We start from the raw sequence: 21736 nt of genomic DNA, 5'->3' as shown, positions 1-21736 counted from the left end.
AAAAATGTATATTTTTGTAATCATTTTATACATTTCTGGGGTCATTTTGACCCCAACTGACCCTTAATGTAAACAGGAAAATTGGGGCTTATGAGGGTTAAGCAAATGTCCTGTCTGGGTTTGATTTATAAATTACATGTAAAGATAATCTCTTATCATTTACTGATAAACAAAGGGTTAAATTGTGTGTGCAAGCTCTGATGGTCCTGATTCATTTAAACATTCATTTCAATTCTTTGACAGCTCTAATATATATTTACATTTTTCTTTTGGATATATATTTCTTCTCTTGGTGATAGATAGGTCTAAATGGTTGTGTGTGTGTTTGTACTTTATGTTCATTTTTATGTATGTGTAATTTGTGTCATGCTATTATTGATGGTAAACGTGAACCATTTTTACGACTCATCTGCAGCGTGGTGCCTGAGAAACGAGGGTGTAAGTTCTGTGCTCCTCGGAGCTTCCAACACGGAGCAGCTCATGGAAAATTTAGGAGCAATACAGGTGAGAAGGGTCATTTCTGGTATTGAAATGTAATGTGAGTTTGAATAATGCACTAGCTTGTAATATCTTGTAAGACTTTGATTTAAGACTCATTTTGCTGCTACTCCTGCAGGTTCTTCCAAAGTTGTCGTCCTCCATCGTGCATGAGGTGGACAGTATCCTGGGCAACAAGCCCTACAGTAAAAAGGACTACCGCTCCTAGTGCGGGACTGGACAGGACCCGAACTTCTCCGCACCTTTGCCTGATTGTCCGTACGCTTCAGCTTTACTGAATGAGCACCGGCCGCATGAGACGGGCAAGCACCCACACACCCTGGAGAGAGAGAGAGACTTTTACAACAAAAAGGGCGAGATTAAAAGTGCAAAATAAACAAAAAAGACGCATTTGCAGACAAAGAGGTTGAAATGGAAGATAGAAAGCAATGCATCGATGATACGTGCTTACGGATTCATCCGTTATACATTCAGCTCTACAGAAAAGGTACATTTAAAACAAAATCATTAGGGTATAACTAAAACAAAATTTAAAAACATGCTTGCTCGGTTGCTGGAAAGTTCAGTTTTTCTCTTTGCTTTTTTTTATATTGAATGCAAAATAACAAAACCGGAACCGAATTTAATGATCAGTTGCACACGATTCATGCGATCGTTTGGGTTTGCACATAATATTAATGTCATTGAGGCCCAAAACTCTTCACTGTGTCGTCTGCGTTACGTATGCACCCCCCAATCCCGCAGGCAAATCATTTTAAGCACTTTAGAAGAACATCAGACGGGAGTGAGAACTGATCCAAACGCAGCTCCTCTCCGGTGTGGAAAGGGGCAAAAAGTAATCGATCGCTTTCGCTTATTCTGCACAGGGCATTGCGTCGTTTTCGTGTCAGTTCTTTGTTTAGCCTGATAAAGAAACGGTCCTGGCTTCTCATCTGTCATTGCTTTGCTAACAGGTCTTTAAGAAACATTGTGATGTCAAAATACTTCATCAGGTGTTGTGGTTTTAAAGGGCAGCTTTGTTTGTGTGCTTGCTGAAAATCTGTGGAGATTGCTGATGAAGATGCATTTTGGTCTTCCCTCCACAGAAAAGACCTGCACCCAGCACACGTCTAGTGTTTCATGTACTGATGTTGAAATTATTCACTTTAACTTATTAGATTTCAAATGTAGATCGAATTATCTGTAATAGTAATGGGATAAGCATGCTTCTATCATAACGCCATTCTTAATGTGATACTGCAAAAGACTGAGGTTCCCCCGAACATATTTTAGGTCATATTTCAGACCCCCCCAAAAATAAAGAAATATTTTTTTGCATTTAGAGTATATACCATATTTCATAGTAGAAAATATAAAAAGTAGCCTAAAGCTGGAAGTATAGTTCACTTTTTTCGCGTATCATATGCACAGCCCCGCAAATCATATTTTATTTGATTCAAATGCGTACATATAGGCATTGGACACATTCAGTACCTCTCCTCGCCTACAGGGGTTTATAAGTAAGTTAAGTAGGTGGAGTGACGCCACAAGTTCAAACTCATGTAAACATCTTTGTACTCCTTCATAGTACAGTTGTATAAATTAGGATATTTCCTGACTTCTTTGCTTTTTCGGTTATGTTTTTAACTCTTTCTCCGCCATTGACAAGTTTTCTTACGCTTCCCTGCCAATGACGAGTTCCATATTTCCGCTATTATCCACAAGGTGGTGCTCTTACCAAACTTATAAAACACTGGAGCATCCACTGATCCAAAAACAGTAAAAACTGTGTAGGTTTTGATCATCACTCTGAATCTGATCTTTAACAAAAGTCCTTTACAAAAATGAAATTATTTTATAGAAACTTTGATAAAAAGAGAACAAATGAAGATGGGATGAAATGTTTTTTTTTTCTTTTTTTGAAGCAGAGGGTCTGTTCTTTCATTTAATATATTGTATGTTTATATATTTCAAAAAGAACATTTTCTGGAAGGCATTACATTTTGTGAAAATCATAAAAATGGCAACTTTTTTCAAAAACCCTGGTGGGGAAAGAGTTAATGGACTGCCTTGTGAATTGACGCCCCTTGGTTGCCACCTTGTGGTTAAACAAATAATTGCAAGAAATTAAATGCACATGTAGATTAGGGTGGTCCTTATAATGGGTCAATTTTTATAAAATGTTCAACTTTCACCCCCTAACTGTGTTAGGATTTCAATAAAAACACACTGTGCAAAATTTTAATTGTTTCTACAATATCTGGGTTGCTCAAAGCCTTTGAATATTCGAAATCACATATTTTTGCAAAAACTGCACTCAAAAAAATAATTCATTGGATTAACTCAATTAAATTGTGGGCAGGATTTCCATCCAATATGAATGTGTACCCCTAACTCATAAAAAAACTGCTTTACACAATTAAAATATATTGAGTTTGTCCAACTTAATTTAAAGTAGATGGCAGTACTCAATTAAGTGTAGTTGCCTCAACTCAATTTAGTGTAGTCTAAATAACTCAATTTAGTGTAGTTCGAATAACTCAATTTATTGTAGTTTTAATAACTCAATGTAGTGTAGTCTGAATAACTAAATTCAGTTATTTTATATAAAACGTTTTTATATCATACTAATTAGCATGAGCACATGTTAGCATGCTAATAATAGTAATAGTTAGTAATAGCAACAAAAATAATTCATGTTGTCCCAACATAAAATGATTAAGTGGACTGAACATGATAAAATTAGGTTGACATAAAAAAACGGTATTCTTTTTCCAGAACCCAAACTCAAACTAATTGTGTTAACGCAATTAAAAAGAAATCAATAAATTATAGTACATATTCATTTTGTGTTAGACTAATTTAATATATATAAAAATTCATGCAGGGTAACTTTGTTCCAGTTATTTCAGTCCGAGTAACCATATAGCGGACTTGCTTTGTGTTGCTTCAGCCGTTTTCTCAGTGTATATTGTCTATTGTGCTTTATTCACATTGAAGCTTTCTTGCTTTGAAAGACATATCACAACTAAAACAGGAGTTTTAAATGCATGGAGCATGGTCAAATAAGTCCATTGCTGTCATAAGTATATATTATTAAACAATTATACATGTTAGCACAAAGTATCACATAATACGCAAATGTGTTAAACTTTAAAGGTCTTGAGCAACCTCTAAATATTAATTAATATTGAAAAACAATTTTTTAATTTATTTATTAAAACATATTGATTGGGTGAGAGCATGAACTTTTAAAAATTGAAGAATATGGACCACCAAATTTGCATCATGCACCCTGTACGCTGACCCTTACGTATGCATAAAAAGTGAACTATACTTTGGGCCTTAATGGTTATACACTTGTGTTTGCAGATTCAGTTTTAACCAGACCATGATGCTTATCCCTTGCTTGCTCCAAATATTGTTCCCTGTAAGTCTATTAGTAAAGGCATCCAATGCAAAAACGTCTTCACAGTATATTCTCTACAAGTGTTGCTGTGGGTATCGTATCTCCAGCAGCCTTACAGCTACGATCACCTGAGGCTTATGGTGATTTGACAGATGTTACTAGCCAGTAGAAAATCATTGACTGTTTAAATAGCATCATCAGACTTTTTTTGTGAAAGCAGCTCAGGGACTGCGGTAAAATGTCTCAGTTTGCTTGTGTGTATGTGTGTGAGCTAAATCATTTCTCATTTCTGTACACTGGACATACTTAAGTACCAGTGATGATATGTGTGGCTGAAGCCAAAGATCTACCCCACATCTTGTCAGTATCATGGCCGCCGTGTCCTCTTTTTGTCGGGTTTTTAGCAGCATGCATCTGTCATCTTTCTTCTACTTCGTATATTCACTCTGGTTATGCTCTTAGTAGCGCTATAGGTTAAGTACATGGTGCCGGTATACATAGTGCACATAATACGAATGATAAGCAGTCTTTCCTTTCTTTCTTTTTTTTAAATGGAGGTTGTCACAATACACAGGATCCATCAATAAGATATGATTCAAATTGATGGCAGCGAGTCGAACTCGTTCACCATTTAATTGAAGCGTCCCCGATCAAGCACAAGGGAATTGCATGAGGTTTATTTTGGAAGCATGCTGTACCCTCAACAACTCTTTAATCGCATTTAATGGACTTCTTAAAAGTGGCTAATGCTACTTTTTAATTCCTGTTTAAAACAGATTTGCACAAATGTTAAGGTCAAAATTAAGTTTATGGCATTTTGTAAAATATAATTCATAAAAGGATTTAAAAATTACTAAAGGTCAGACCAAGTATTCTCAGAATCATAAACTTAGGAGTTATGCGTTTAATTTTCAGAGGTTAACTTGTGTTTGTGTTTACCAGCGTAGAAAATGTGCTGTCCGTATCATCTGTGAGTCAGTGTGTAGTCGAGTGATCTGAACGTTTGCGGACACATATGTTATTTATTGTGTGATAATAATCAAAGAGCTCTGATGCAAAAGCCTCTAAGTGCATCTGACATGTTTCTCTTGTAAATGAGCATTTCTTTATATCTAACCCTTAATGGATTCTGCCAATAAACCGGTATTTCTGAATGACCTGAGGCCTGGATTAAGTGGATTTAAAGTATAAGTATTTGATGAATGTATTTGGTTAATATCATTATCTAATTTTTGACGGAGATGCATAGCAGCTTTTGCATCTGAGCTCTACAATTGTTTCAATTGCTGAAAAACCTGCACATTATTTGTTTCATTGGTAATGATTCATTTACATTTGTACTTTCGTACTGTTTTAACATCACGGGCCGTTTTGGGTTTGGTACAAGTGACAACTCATGCATTTGTGACATGCTGTCGATTACCACAGAAATTCAGAAGTTTTCATTTAAAAGTTTAAAAGCAGAAATGTGCAGATCATATTTTCTAGGCACATTAACTTGTAGTAATGATTACTAACATGGGTGAAATACTGTATGCTAACTGGTCTTTCTGGTGTCCTTGCTCATATTCGAAAGTTGCAGAGTTTACCAGTTTATATCAGTTAAAATGCTTTTAAATGTATTTTTATTTTCAGTGGTCTGTAGTTATTTCCCAACTACAGGTGAGAATAGTTTTAAAAGCAGACGCAAAACATGTAGAAACCAATGCATAAAATTACATCCTAACGCAAACACGGAATCTAACCCTAACCCCAAGTGACAATGATTTAAAAATAGGAAAGAACGATGAGAAAAAAAATAAAATGAGATAATAAAGAAAGTTGTGGCAGTGACACAAAAAACCATGATAAAAATTCGTTTTGGGAAGGATGAAAATACGGAGCACCTAAGGGGACATGGAGCAAAAATTAAATAAATCGCGTTTAGAAACTAAACTTTTTTTTTAAATTCTGCACATGAAGGTTTCGCGTGAGCACGCAAAAGTTTCACGTGAGCACATGAAACTAAACTTTAGATTTTTTTTTACTCCAATGTCACCTTAGGGGCTTGGTAGAAAAGGACATTTGTTTCCAGAGTCACGAAAAACGGGAAAATCGTGTCGGCAAACACAAATAAATTAATCAAACTTTTCGTTACTATAACACGACTTGCCATGAGACTGTGTTGCAAAAGCTCAGATATCAACTTAAAGTGAGTGCTTGTCTTGACCAAAAAAATAACCCTAACCCATGAAAGATGTGACAAAAAATCTGGGTTTTCCTAAAATACATGTAAAATATTAGTATTTTGGTATTGAGAAATGAATTTGAACTTGTTTTCTCTGCAGTATCAAAAAACACTGCATATTTTTTTTGTATTTTAACCATGTTTTCTCCATTTCAATTTTCAGTAAATAAATCTAGAAAAACTGAAAGGGACCGTCGAAATGGTCTCTTAATTATTTCCGCGGTTGTATATATATATAAGTCAGCAAACCAAAGCTTCAAAAGTATGAAAAAAATAACATGTACACTGCAAAAAAAGATTTTCAAGAAAAAAAATCTTAGTATTTTTGTCTTGTTTACAGTGGAAATATCAAAAAATTCTTAAATTGGGATGTATTTTCTTGATGAGCAAAACGACCCAAGAAAATAAGTATAGTTTTTACAACAAAAATATCAAATTTAAGTGATTTTGTGCATAAAAGGGCAATGGGGTAAGCTAATTTTTCCTGAATTTAGTGGTTAATATTTTTTTGCTTACCCATTTGGCAGATTTTTTTGCTTGTTTTATGCACACAATCACTTAAATTTGATATTTTTGGTCTAAAAATAAGCCTTATTTTTTGCTCATCAAGAAAAAGCATCTTAATTTGGGAATGTTAAGATATTTTTGCTGAAAACAAGACAAAAATACTAAGATTTTTGCAGTGTAAAGTAAACTGGGAATTGTAACATTGCCCCATAGACTTGATTTGATTGTTTGTAGGTTTCCAATCAATATGATTCTTATTTGTTTTGCAAGCTCAAAATACTGTGTGAAAATACAGAAGTATAAACTATACAGTTATGTACTGTAATATTGTTTATGGTAATCCACAACATGGCACAGATGCTGTCCTCTGAGTTTAACATTTCATTGTGTATTATTATCATCACACTATTTGTAAAATTGACGTTTCATCCAAACTGTTGAGTGTAAGAACTAGTTTTCCAGATTTCTAATGATCTGTAGATTTGTGGAAAAAGCTGATGAGTTTAGTGTAGATTCAGATATGAATGAAGTGTCGATATTGATGTATCCTCATCACTGTGTTATTTAGATACTAGAGCTGGTCTAGTAAAGGGCAAAATCACAGCGCTTATGACAATATATAAACCCCTCGTTTCCACATAACACTGACATTAATGGGTTTGAGTGGATTATGTAGTTTTATTGTGTAATGTCTGATATCCACTTATATTTTTAGGTTGACAATATTAATGTTTCTGGATCAAAAGCTGTGATGCTTTTTGACTGGTTTTCTAAAAGAAGCCAGCTAGCACTTATTGTGATTTGTGTGGAGTATGATAATGCCCCTCTTTGTAGTACCTGAAGTTTCACTTAGACAGCTTTCAGAAGGTTAAACGTTGTACATTGTTTGCTAGGTTTCACACAACAGAGTCTGAATCAATATCAGTATTTAGTTTATTTAAAAGAGACTGATGTTTGAAGTTGTTAAATGTGTATTATCAGTACAAGCGTGTAGATCACGACAGGTTGGATGAGTTGGGTGACTATTTTCCAGTACCATGCTTTATTTCCCAAGGAGATTATTTTTCATGTTTAATATTTTAAAAGATGAAGACGAAAGTAGGATTTTATTTTTTTACCTTTGTTGCCCTCTGCTGGTACTAAACTGAAGATGATGATGATGATGAAGATAAAGATTACAAAGAGCAATTATTTGCACTGAATATGCATTTTAGAGAATTCTGTGAAATGTATACAATGGCAAGCTACAATTCCACGCTTTGTGGAGAAATACTGTACGTCGAGTCGGATATCTGTATATAGTTTGACCTTTGTACATATACTGTATACATAAGAAAAGTATCCATGGTGATCACTTCAGCCTTGTATGTTCTTTTATTATCATAAAAAGGCATTTGCTCACTGCATTGTGCTTGAATCTGAATTTAGATTATGTACAGCCCAAGTATCTATGAAATGAGAACTATAAAATAATGACTATGAAAAATCTACCGTTTGTGTCCTCGTTTGTTCTTAAACATTTTCTTTGTTGTGTTGCACGTCACACCATGTTAGACACTTTGTCCCCTAAATGCAAAGCCTCCATTTTCAACATGATAAAATATTATCAGCTATAATTTTTCTTTTTATGACTAATTTATGGATCGGACTGCCACTGGTTAACACAAATTTACACAAAAACTATATCATTCCCTGTGAAGTGTACGCTAATATCATAAAAATTCTAGACTTTTTAAGCACACGTGCTAAACTGTTCACTTTAAATGCTTATATCTTCTCTATGCGAATGTTGATTTATACCAAAATGCTTTTTTGCATAGTTGTGTTTGACACATGAAAACGTCTCGGGTTATGTATGTAACTCTTGATCCCTAAGAATGGAACGAGACGCTGCGTTTCCCTTGCCATACTTCTTGCGTTCCTGTAACGCCGTCTTTGGCAATATTTCAGATAGCGATATACTTCCTGGCTCACCCTGTCTTTGTTGTTAAGCCTCACCATTGATTGAATTTAATATACACATTCAGACGCACTTACCCTTGGAGACGTCCCCAAAGTGTCACCGCAGTGAAGCAGTGCGAGTTCCCTCGAAAGGGAACTGTAACAATGTATCTTAAAAGGTAACACGATGTAACTCTCACTTGAAATGTGTCCCCACATTTAGTCCTTGAATTTGAGGGTATTGGAACTGGAAAGTCCTTGAAAGGTCCTTGAATTTGAAGTTAACTAAAGGCTGGTTCACACGGAAGGATAATTAGGCTGATTTTAGCCCCGATTCACCCCTTCCGACAATCTTAAGGATGCTCTGATTATCGTAAAATAATCTATTCCTGCCATGTGTGGTGTGTTGAGGCTGCTCTCGTCTACTCGGAAGGACCTCGGGACCGCTCCGATCTTAAATCGGGGATTTCCAACATATTGGATTTTTTTTGGCCCGATTTCTTCTTGTGTGTGGTGTCTCCCGGGGACAAACGATCTCGCAGCCTGGGGACTGTGACGTGTAGCCAATCAGAAAGCAAGGTGACGAGGCAGCGAGGAAGCACCGGGAAACAAAATCAAAACAGCCGGCGGCATGGCGCACCAGGAAGTGCGTTGTCTCCCACTTCTTTGACCATCACCTTTTCTTTTGATAACGTTTTTTTTTTTTTTTCGGTTAAAAACAAACTATCGCCAATGCAACCATGATTGTTTACTCTGAAATCACGTTTGTTCTTGCGACATTTTGCGAGATTTCCCGTCTGACCTGGGAATGCACGGGAGGCAAATCGGTTCGTGTGTGATGTGTTGATTTTGCCATGTGGCTGCGCACCACTGACTGTACGACCAAAACTGTTAGACCCGTGATGTTTTATCGCCATGTGCGGGGTCTCTCAGGGTTGGAAAACCGGCCGACGATTTTAAATTGGTCCCGTCTGAACCAGCTTTAAGGTGTGGGAACCCTGACTTAAATACCAGCAAATTATTTTGTAGTGCATTGTTAATTTTATGCTAAATAATAGTGTATAAATAATACACAACAAATAAACTAATTTAACGTATAGTTATACTTTGGTAGTACTTCAGTTCACTTAAAAAAAGTATGATTTATACCAATAATATGCAAGGAATAATTGACGACAGGTTATTGAATTATTTGAAAAAAAAGGACACCCGTGGCGGTTACACCTTCAATTCAAAGGACCGGAGTCAAATATTTCGCTTACACCTTTGCTCTGGTGGTTATTTTAAGACATTTGACAGGTCAAGTTTTGCATTTATCAAAAAATAATGCATACCCGTGGACCATGTTGGGAAAAGTTACTTTTAAAAGTAATGCATTACAATATTAAGTTACTCCCCAAAAAAGTAACTAATTGCGTTACTTAGTTACTTTTCATTGAAAGTTACGTTACTTTTAAGTTACTTTTGTGTTACTTTTTCATACTTGGCTGAGGTTTGCAGATTTCCATCGCAAAAATTTCAAGCTCTGGGGCCTCATTTATAAAATGCTTCTTAGAAACCACCCTACATTTAATCTTACGATCATTTAAAACGCGCGCACCCCTTTCTTTCAGAAGTGAAATTTATAAATCGCAAATGATCTTGAACTTGTGCGCAGCTGAGCAGTTTCATATCTCTGCCTTTAAACGATGCCTAATTAATGTCATAGACATATAAAAGAGCGCTTGTCAATGTTTAAACCAAATTTCGAGCAGCAAGAATGTCTTAAATTTCCAAAAACCTGCAGCAATCAGACAAGGAAAAGTGCGTACGTCTGCTCAGACCCTGACGTGTCCCTAAGCACTTTTCCACGTCAAAGACAGTTTTATAAATATGGACTTTGCCGTGGATTTTTGCTTACGCACACTTTACGATCAAATTCTCACTCAAACTGTTCCCACTCAGACGCGCATGCATATTTTTTAAATGAAATTAATTAAACTAAAAAGTAACTTGCATTACGTTTTTAAATTATTAATTATTATTAATGAATTAATTAATATCAATTGTACATTCATAAAGTAATGCGTTACTTTACTCGATGCTTCAGAAACGTAATATTATTACGTAATGCACCTTACTTGTAACTTGTAACCCCCAACACTGCACATGGAACATTTCTCAACCAATCAGAATAAAGCATTCAATAGCCCTGCGTTATAATGATTTTCAACGTTCAATGTAAGTATCAAAATAGTACAGTTAAGTACACTTAGAAGTTTATCTTTAGTACAGACTAATTTGTGTATATTAAGTACAAAATCAGTGCATGAAAATAGTACATTTACACCGTGTAGTTTTTTGCCTGGGTATGGCTACACAATATAGTGCACACTAAGCAATGGATTGCTTTTCAATTAGTAACCAAAACAGCATACGTGAAAATATGTTTATTATTAAGCAATTCACACATTATAGACTTTATGTAAAATGTACAATGTTGTATTTTACAAAACATAAATAAAACCACTGAATATCAAGCAATGAAACAAAGAACATCAGTGTACAAAAAAATCAAGCACCAGAAGTTCCAGAGCAATATACTGTAGCACCACTTTTAACATTGTGAGAAATCACTTCATGTGCATATAAACATCTTCATAACATCATAAAGGCATCAGTCTGTCATTGAGGTAAAACAAAAAGGTTGAAAATATTTTACCATTTGATTCAACTTTTTAGTTGATCTTTGTAGATGAAATATTAAACGTTTTTTAGTCTTGAGCTCTAAACCAGTGGTTCTCAAACTTGCCCTTTGTGGCCCACCCAAAGAAAATGTATGAAATAAAACATTCAATTTGAATTAAACAAAACATACTAAATTATACAATATAGTGCTGTTTGTTAGTAGTCTTATTTTTCTGAAGTTTAATTACACAGATGTTATGATAAATCCCTGGCCGCCAGTTTGAGAACCACTGCCCTAAACGGCTCACAGACGAGAAATTTTCTTTTAAGTATTAAAATAAAAAGGCACTTGGTTTTCAATTTACTCTGTGTGAAATGTGATTCATGCCTGTTTATCAAAACAGCTCTATAAACACAGACAATTATAATAAAATACATACCCTGAAAGAATGACAAATCATCAAGTATAGACTAAAATTGACAGCACACACTAGGCATCCGTTTGCATCGCAGAGTAAAGTAACATAATCACTGTTTGGTTTATTTACTCTTGAGTGCTTGTAAATCCTTTCGATATGATTTGCATATTTTTGACAAAGCAGATGACCCACATGCGAAATACACTTACAATACATCACAAGTCAAAACCGATGATGTCCTACAGTTTGTTTCTTGCGAGTGTTCCTCACTTTCACATCCAGACAAAGTTGACGAGGTTCAATAGTTTTTAAAAACATTGTGCTTTCCTTTAGTTTCTTCTTTTAAGGACACAGGTTTGTTGATGCTATAATAAACTGATGGATTGTGACTTATCTTCATCTAAATTTCTGTGATCCAGCTGTAGAGGTCCACCTACAAAAACAACCAGTAAGATCATCCTTGAAAAGTCGTGCAATACATACGACAAATACCAATTTTGGGTGCATATGACACGCCAGTCCTTCTCGGCGCATCTTTTCGTGTCGTTTTATGTATTGGTTTCTCTTTTTTTCTTGTTTTTTTTAACCATTGTCGCTTGGGTATGTGGTTAGATTTAGGATTTGCTTTAGAATGACATTTAATTTATAATTTTCTTTATGTTTTGTCTATTTTTAAACCATGGTCGCTTGAAGTTGGGGTTAGAATTGGGGCATTGGGTTAGGATGTCATTTTATTAAACAAAAACTTGCTCGAACCCCAAACCCAAGCAACAATGGTAAAAAAAACTGGAAAAGAAACAGAAACCAATAAACAAAACAACACGAAAAGATGCACCGTACACGTATTATCTTGATGAGCAAAACGACCCAAGAAAATAAGTCTAGTGTTTTAGACCAAAAATATCAAAAGTGATTTTGTGCATAAAACAAGCAAAAAAATCTGCCAATGAGGTAGGCAAAAAATCTTGAAAATTTTTCTTAAACATTAAATTCAAGAAAAATTAGCTTAACCCATTGGCAGTTGTTTTTGCTTGTTTTATGCACAAAATCACCTAAATTTGATATTCTTATATCTAGACTTATTTTCTTGGGTCGTTTTGCTCATCAAGAAAAAGCATCTTAATTTAAGAATTTTTAGATGTTTTTACTGAAAACAAAACAAAAAATACTAAAAAAAAAAAAAAATTCTTGAAAAAAAATTCTTAGTATTTAGTGTTAAAGAAAAATTTTCAAGATTTTTTTGCTTACCCCATTGGCAGATTTTTTTGCTTGTTATATGCATAAAATCACTTACATTTAATAATTTTGGTCTAAAACTAGACTTATTTTCTTGGGTCGTTTTACTCATCAAGAAAAAGCATCTTAATTTAAGAATTTATAGATATTTTTACTGAAAACGAGACAAAAATACTAAGAAATTTTTTTTCTTGAAAATATTTTTTTTTAGTGTATACACTGCAAAAAATTATTTTCAAGAAAAAAATTCTTAGTATTTAGTGTTTAAGTTCAAGATTTTTTTACTTACCCCATAGGCAGATTTTTTGCTTGTTTTCTGCACAAAATCACTTAAATTTTATATTTTTGGTCTAAAACTAGACTTATTTTCTTGGGTCGTTTTACTCATCAAGAAAAAGCATCTTATTTTAAGAATTTATAGATATTTTTACTGAAAACGAGACAAAAATACTAAGAACATTTTTTCTTGAAAATATTTTTTTTAGTGTATACACTGCAAAAAATTATTTTCAAGAAAAAAAATTCTTAGTATTTAGTGTTTAAGTTCCAGATTTTTTTGCTTACCCCATTGGCAGATTTTTTGCTTGTTTTCTGCACAAAATCACTTAAATTTGATATTTTTGGTCTAAAAACTAGACTTATTTTCTTGGGTCGTTTTGCTCATCAAGAAAAAGCATCTTAATTAAAGATTTTTTTTGATATTTTTACTGAAAACAAGACAAAAAATACTACGAATTTTTTTTCTTAAATCATTTTCTTCAGTGTAAGTAAACGGGAAGGACTGGTCTATCATATGCACACAAAATTGGAATTTGTCGTATGTATTGCAACACTTTTCAATTGCGTGCTATTTATAAGCATTTCCTGAGAATGGGCTGAATCAACATATATTTATATTTTAATAGATTTAACATATATTTAAAAACAATTGTTAAACAATTTCAACTTGATTTTTATAAGTTATGTAAACTTTTCACAAGCAAAAACTTAAAATAGTAGGTTGAATTGACCAAGTTGTTTTAACTTCATGCTGCATTTTTTTCTAAAGTATTAGGAGCATCAAAGTTTGATTTCAATCTGTGACATGACCTATCAAGGTTATATTTCACAAAATGCTCTTTATTATGTAAAAAAAAATGCAAAGACTTTAGCTGGGTTTTATTACTCAAAAATACTTTTTATAACTTTAAGAGGTATACATTACGTTCTGAACAGGTGAGACCAATCCAGTCATTTAAACACGTGCAGCGGCCGTTTCTGCCGTCACACTGAGATCCATTTTCACATTCACACATCAGAGCGCAGTCAGGACCGAACCGGTTCATACTGCAGTCTATGCACGGTGAACACACACATATTAAAGCATATCTGTTACCAATATGGGCATTGATAATAATAAAAGACATGGTTTCAGGAGAAACAAAGTTAACTGGACTCACCACTGTCACACTTGGCTCCAGTTTTTCCTGAAGGACAGATGCACCTGCCGCTCACCGGGTCACATGATCCACCATCTGCACAGTCACATGACTGAGAACAGTTCAGACCAAACCTGCCATGCTCACATTCTAGAAACAACATGAAAAATAGCATCAACTATTATTACTGTTAGATCAGGGATGCCCAAACAGGGCCACATCAGCGTTACGGTTAATCTCAAAGGGCTAGTGTATTTGTAATGTGTATATGAATGTGTCTCTTTTATAACATTGCATATTTACCTCTGCAATTAATTACTATGCTTTTTGGTAATAACTCAATTAATACCATTAAAAGTAAAAGCCTAGGACAAATAATGACAAAATGTATTCAAGTGTGCAACTATTGTACAGATTATTTGTATTAATAAAATAAATAAATTATACATTTATAAAAATTATATATTTATCACTCATAAATCACATTAGATTATCAAAAAAAAAAAAAATTGTGGCCCCTAAAAAAAATAAATGCAGGAAAATCCCTGCAAAAATAATACACTTATAATAATAATAAAATTCTTTGTAAGCTCTCACAGGCCACATAAATGAAATAATTTGTAAGCTGATTGGTTAGATTAAATGACCATGCTCCTCCTGAACTTATAAATAATTAAATAAACTTCATTTAAATTTTCAATTCGGTTATTTTATTATGTATTTACTGTAAAGCTGCTTTGCAACGATGCAAACTAAAAAAGTGCTTTGGATATAAACTGAAACAAAATCATAGTAAACATAAGGGGAAATTGTGTTTGCTTACCTTACACGCAGCGAGAGCCGTGAAAGCCTGCGGCACAGAGACACAAGCCTGTGCTCGGATGACACTGAGCATCATTAACACAATCACACCGCTGTGAACACTGCGCTCCATACAGACCAGCAGGACACACTGAAATACACACACAAACATCTCACACTGACACTAACTTTAAAAGGTAAAAGTGTAAGTTTGTGTAAAACTCACCATGTTCACAACGGTGTCCATAATATCCTGGTTTACACTGACAGGTGCCAGTTACTCTGTCACAGGTGCTGTTATTCTGACAAACACACTCCAGTGCACAATCAGGACCAAATCTACCTTCAGGACATTCTACACACACACACACACACACAGAGGTTACACAAGTCAACACCTTAACATTACATGTCTCATATAACATCACTACAATATCAATTTCAATTAAACTTTGCAAGTTTTGGACGCTTTTTATTTTCTTAACAAATCTGAACCTCTAAATCTGATGGACCACACTGATTTTACCATCTACATTACTGTAGAGCAAGGTACATTTATTTCTAAACTTAAATATTATTTTACAAATCACACGTTAACTATTTGAGGTAACAGTGATGTCACCTTTCTCACAATGTTGTCCAGTCCACCCGAGAGCACATGAACAGTTTCCAGTAACAGCATCACATAAACCTCGACTGTTACAGTCACATCGCTGTGAGCAATCTGAACCAAACCAGCCTGAAGCGCAGCCTACAAAACATTTAAGCATTTTAATACAAACACAGTTATAGATACACTATTATACACTGCTTCTTACTTAGTATTTTTGTAATTTTTTTAGTACAAATGTCTAATTAAGATGCATTTACTTGATGAGCAAAAAATTAAAGTGAATTTGTGATTAAAACAAGTAAAAAATCTGCCAATGGGATAAGGAAAAAATCTTGTCCTTTTTTCTTAAATACTAAAATCAAGAAAAATTCAAGACATTTTTTTAAAATTATTTTCAAGACAAGATTTACTTAGTATTTTTGTCTTGTTTTCAGTAAAAATATCTAAAAATTCTTAAATTAAGATGCTTTTTCTTGATGAGCAAAACGACCCAAGAAAAAAAGTCTAGTTTTTAGACCAAAAATATCAAATTTAAATGATTTTGTGCAAAAAAATCTGCCAATTTTTTTTTTTATTTAGTGTTTAAGAAAAATGTTCAAGATTTTTTTGCTTACCCCATTGGCAGATTTTTTTGCTTGTTTTATGCACAAAATCATTTAAATTTGATCTTTTTGGTCTAAAAACTAGACTTATTTTCTTGGGTCTTTTTGCTCATCAAGAAAAAGCATCTTAATTTAAGAATTTTTAGATATTTTTACCAAAAACAAGACAAAAATACAAAGATTCTTTTTCTTAAAAATAATTTTTTTGCAGTGCATCAGCAGATTTTATTTTCTTGTTTTAACTCATTTGCCGCCAGCCTTTTTTTTTTTTTTAGTTGCCCGCCAGCATTTTTTGTGCTTTTCACAAGTTTCCAAAAAAGTTTTCCTTATAAAAATATATAAACATACAAATATATCAAATGAAAGAGCAGACCCTATGCTTTTAAACAAACAAAACGGAAAAAAAAGTTTAATCCTATTTTCTTAAATATGGGTATTATTCTTCAAAAATATATTTTTTTTAGCAAAAAAGCTGTAATTATTGCATTTTTGTAAAGGAATTTGTTAGAAATCAGATTCAGAACGATTATCAAAACCTAAACGGCGCAGTGTAAAATTAATAAAACAAATTTGTTTCAGTTTTTTTATAAATTAGGGATATTTATAATCGCGGAATTACAGATAACCATAAAACATCATCAGTAACACGTTTTTTTTAAAGGGATAGTTCACCCAAGAGTTTGAGTTCTGTCATCATTTACTCATCCTCATGTTGTTTTAAACCTGTATGAATTTCTTTTTTCTGATGAACACAAAAGAAGATATTTTGAGAAATGATGGTAAACACACAGCATATAGTGTCCATTGACTTCCAAAGTAGGAATAAAAAATATGATGGAATTTATACAGTCAACTTTGTGCTTTCCATCATTTATCAAAATATTTTCTTCATCATTTATCACAATACTTCCAAAATATATTTGGAAGTCAATGGATACTATCTGCTGTGTGTTTGCCATCATTTCTCAAAATATCTTTTTTTGTGTTCATCGAAATTTATACAGGTTAAAAAACAACATGAGGATGAGTAAATGATGATAAAATGTTTTCTCTTAAATGACCATTTTGTGCCGCCATGTTTCTACAGAAGCCCTTAATGGACATTTTTTTTTTACTAAGTTGTCTCCAATGACATGTTTGTCCGGTGGCGGCTACCGTAGCTTCTCTATGTGATTTAAAAAATGAGGGGTAAGCAGTGGACTGAGCTGTTGGTTGCAATTCACCAGCACTTCTCCACTAAAATTTACACACTGCACCTTTAAATTTTATATTTTTTTCTATCAAGAAAATGCACCTTAATTTAAATTTTTTTAGATATTTGTACTGAAAACAAGACAAAAATACTAAGTAAAAAAAATCATGTTTTGCAGTGTAAGTACCTTGACAAGCTACTATTAAAAGTATTTAAACTTTAATTTAAGAAGTATCGTCTTCATTGTTAAGAAAGTCTGATTCACCTTTATCACAGTTTTCTCCATGACGTCCTGATGTACAGATACATCTGCCTGTGACCGGATCATTGCTCGCACCCTTTCCACAGACCGTCACATGAACGCAGTCTGGCCCGTAACGCCCAGCTGGACACGCTGAAGATTACAGGAAGATTCATTAAATGAGAATAAACACAAACTCAATGTGTCTGTGAAAACCCATCTAAAGTCACCTTTTTTGTGTGATTTACTGTCAACTCATCCTACATCATATAAAGATCATTGTGTGAAAATCTAATCTTTAATGTTGACTGAGTAAGATTGAAATGAATGTGAAATCAAACTTTGATGCTCTTAATCTCATAAAATTTTGTAAATGAATGAAACATAACGGGTAGATGCATGAACACATTAACTTTGCTTTGTATACTTATGCTTCTCACTGACTCCTCAAGCAAAATGTTAATGCTCTCTCACTTGTAAGTTGCTTTGGATAAAAGCATTTGGTAAAAACAAATTGGGCCAGATCAGCGACAAAGTCAGCAGCTCCGGTTTGGATCTGGCCCGGAGTCGTCTGATGTCTGGGTATATTCTGTATGAAGTATATAAAATGCTTGTGATGTTACTTTCTGTCTGAGAGACACAGTGTTAGAGACTTACTCAGGTTGCATTTAGCACCGATGAAACCAGGTGAACATCTACAGGAGCCGGAGACAGCATCACAAACTCCTCCATTCAAACACTGACACTGACGCTCACAGTCAGGCCCATAGAAACCTTCAGCACACTCTATAGACCAAACCAGAAGATAAACTTCATCAGAACAGACCAAATCATGAACACCATAATAAAATAAATCTTTCTGCGTGTTAGAGATGAAGGATTTGGTTCATTAGTTGTTGGTATTTGGGCTTTGAATAGAAATTTGAATGCTTTTGGACTGCGGTTCTGGCAACCCTGACAGGACAATGATGGAAGCAAAGCACAAATGCTGGTTAATAAAGATTTAATTTCGTTCTTATAAGTGAGTTTGTATTTGTTTAATTGTTGTTATGTTTTTATAAAAATAGTATGAATCACAACCTAAGCATCTGTTTTAAAATAAGGGGTAAATCCAGGTTTTTATTACTGTAATAATGAATGTATATTACTTTCATATCATAATAGCTTATTTATTTTGTTAATAACGAATAATGTATTGATTCTCATCAAGGTCTGAAGTTGAAGATTAAAATGAGTTAATCTGTAGCAAAATTTCCTCACAATCACATCCCTGAAGACTCAATTCATTTGTTTATTTATATTTTGGCATTTAAAGATGTTTTACTATTTAACTCATTCGCCGCCAGAAATTTTTAAAAGTTGCCCGCCAGCATTTTTTGTGATTTTTACAAACTTTTCCCAAAATGCCTTCCAGGAAAATTTTATTATTTTAATATACAAACATACAAATATATCAACTGAAAGAACAGACTCTCTCTGCTTTCAAACTAATAAACAAAACAGGGAAAAAAATGTAATCCTATCTATATTTTTTTCTCTGCTTATAAACTCTTAAATATGAGTATTTTTCTTTAAAAATAAATTTTTAGCAAAAATTGGAAATAATTGCATTTTTGTTCGAGATCAGATTTGGAACGATTATCAAAACATACACAGCGTTTGAAATTAGTAAATAACGTTTTGGCTTCAGTTTTTTCATAAATTGGGTAAGTGCGCCATTTAGTGGATAATCGCAGTATTGCAGATTAACCTAAAAATTCATCAGGAACATGTTTTTTTATGACAATGTTTTCTCTAAATTGACAAGATAACTTGTCGATGGCGGGGAAAGAGTTAAAAGCTGCACAAACGTTTTTATTTAAAGGTCACGTTCTTCCTGATACCATTTTTAAACCTTAGTTAGTGTGTTATGTTGCTATAATAGCATAAATAATACCTGTAAAATGATAAAGCTCAAAGTTCACTGCCAGGCGATATATTTTCTTCAATAGATTTCCTCTTTAAAAGCCTACAACGAACGGCCGGTTTGGACTACAGCCCTCTATTTCCTGCTTTAATGACGTCAGTAAAACAGTTCGTTGACTAAACTCTGCCCACATGAATACGTCAGTCACCAGCTTTGGCTCAAACGGCTCTGCTAAGCTAAGCTGCTATCGAATCACAGCACATTAAACAAACTACACAATCAGAACTCGATACGTATTTCTGAAGGAGGGACTTCACATAACAAGGAAGGCATCAGCCTGTTTTGAGGACAGTGAAAACAGCGCTATACAGATAAGTAAATTGTGTGGAAAAATACCACGTTTTTTTAACACGTGAAACATGAACACATGTTATAACACAATCAAAGCTTCAAAATCACAGACAGAACGGGAGCTTTAAGGCTTCAAAATTTAAAAGATTATATTAGTAAAACTCTGTAGTAGTGTGTGGCTTTTGAACTTTTAAAGGACACTTCTACAAATGAATACCCTTATTTAGCTATAATGAGTGAAAAATCTAATTGAGAAATATTTTTTAGCCGATTAGTTGATTAATCGGAAAAATAATTGGCCAATTTATCGATCATGAAAATAATCGTAGTTGCAGCTCTGCTATATGGCATGACCCCATTAATAGAAAAGGTAACAGTACAGTGTCTGACTATATGTTCCAACCACTGCTGGGCAAAGATTAATCACGATTAATCGCATACAAAATAAAAGTGATTTTTGCATAATATGCATAAACAATGTGTGTGTACTGTGTGTAATTATTATGTATATTTAACCACACACACACACACACGTATATTCATTTCAGATTTTTTTATATATACATTTTTTACATTTATATATAATATAGAATCTATAAAAATATAAATAAATATATATATATATATACACATGTTTCTTAAATACATACATGTGTGCGTGCGTGTGTGTGTGTGTATTTATAGATACATAATAATTACACACTGTACACACTCATATATTATGCTAAAAATCACTTTTATTTTGTGTGCGATTAATCGCGATTAATCTTTGCCCAGCACTAGTTCAAACATAATATAATTTAGAAACTTTCATAGTGAAATAATCTTATATCGCAGGTAGGTCTTGATCATATTAATGCAATAAACGTAAAACATCCTAACAAATAATGGTGTTAGGCTACAAGAGCATAAAACATAAATGACTTACTAAGTTCACACGTTGGTCCTCTGAATCCTGGTGCGCAGTAACATTTTCCAGACACTGGATGACACAACTGGTTTCTCTCTGAACACTGACACACCTGATTACAGTCCATGCCAAACGTGCCGGGGAGACAAACTGTTGAGACCAATCAATTATTTGTGAATAAAACATAAGGTCCAATTCTCAGGTCATACTGTATGAAAAGGTTAACTAGATAAACAAGCTAGGTTAGTTAAGTAGTTTATTGTTATGTTTAATTAGCATTCGTTTGTGTACTCTATATTGTTGCACAGGTCTTGTAACCTACTCACTTGGCACCAGCACTAATGCAATAATTAGCAATTTTGGTAAGAGGAAAGTTGGACAGATTTTTCATGAGACTCAAACTTTTAACAGATCTGGGTTCAGTTTATTAGGCGACACTTACTCTGTTCACAGCCGTGACCGGTAAAGCCGGCAGGACAGCCACAGTTTCCAGTTATATGATGACATGATGTTCCCTGTGGACAAGAGCAGCGCTGCAGGCACTTCAGCCCGTATGAGCCCGGGAGACATGCTGACATACACAAAACAGTTTGAGCAATTACAAACACTGAAAACAGAAGGGTCGGTGACAAAACAAGCTCCCAAAACCATATTTTTAAATGAATGCAATGCAGATTTTTGAGTCATGAATAATAGGTTTAAAAAGTTTTGTTTATTGAAAAACATTTCAGTACATTTGAATGAATTTGTTCACAATAATTTTGACATCCCTATCATTGTCATTTTGCCAAGTATGTTTTAATGCGCTCCCTGTGTCAT

At 33.9% G+C, this 21736-nt stretch overlaps 2 protein-coding genes across 10 annotated transcripts in view; one reads left to right on the top strand and one right to left on the bottom strand.

Moving 5' to 3' along the window:
- The window catches only part of kcnab2a (potassium voltage-gated channel subfamily A regulatory beta subunit 2a), a 143487-nt gene extending 135377 nt beyond the window's left edge, over nt 1-8110 (top strand). For 8 of the 9 annotated variants that reach the window (XM_055183171.2, XM_055183169.2, XM_055183170.2 and 5 more), the window contains 2 exons: nt 416-504; nt 617-8110. In XM_055183171.2, coding sequence (XP_055039146.2) covers nt 416-504; nt 617-706 — 179 coding nt within the window. In that variant the 3' untranslated portion in view covers nt 707-8110. The remainder of the gene's footprint in view (nt 1-415; nt 505-616) is intronic. The other variant, XR_008638519.2, reaches the window with a different exon arrangement.
- A 2865-nt stretch (nt 8111-10975) lies between these two features.
- Nucleotides 10976-21736, bottom strand: part of megf6b (multiple EGF-like-domains 6b) — a 99601-nt gene continuing 88840 nt past the window's right edge. Inside the window, exons 29-38 of the mRNA XM_055184440.2 lie at nt 21360-21488; nt 20936-21067; nt 18408-18536; nt 17775-17903; nt 15725-15853; nt 15329-15457; nt 15125-15253; nt 14323-14451; nt 14088-14216; nt 10976-12080 (exon numbers count right to left, since the gene is read on the bottom strand). Of these exons, the coding sequence (XP_055040415.2) occupies nt 15126-15253; nt 15329-15457; nt 15725-15853; nt 17775-17903; nt 18408-18536; nt 20936-21067; nt 21360-21488 (905 nt within the window). The 3' untranslated portion in view covers nt 10976-12080; nt 14088-14216; nt 14323-14451; nt 15125. The remainder of the gene's footprint in view (nt 12081-14087; nt 14217-14322; nt 14452-15124; nt 15254-15328; nt 15458-15724; nt 15854-17774; nt 17904-18407; nt 18537-20935; nt 21068-21359; nt 21489-21736) is intronic.

The sequence above is a fragment of the Misgurnus anguillicaudatus genome, chromosome 14 (genome assembly GCF_027580225.2).
Source record: "Misgurnus anguillicaudatus chromosome 14, ASM2758022v2, whole genome shotgun sequence".
Lineage (NCBI taxonomy): Eukaryota > Metazoa > Chordata > Actinopteri > Cypriniformes > Cobitidae > Misgurnus > Misgurnus anguillicaudatus.
The sequence above is the reverse complement of the archived record's forward strand: the minus strand, read 5'-3'. Positions and strand labels throughout refer to the sequence as shown.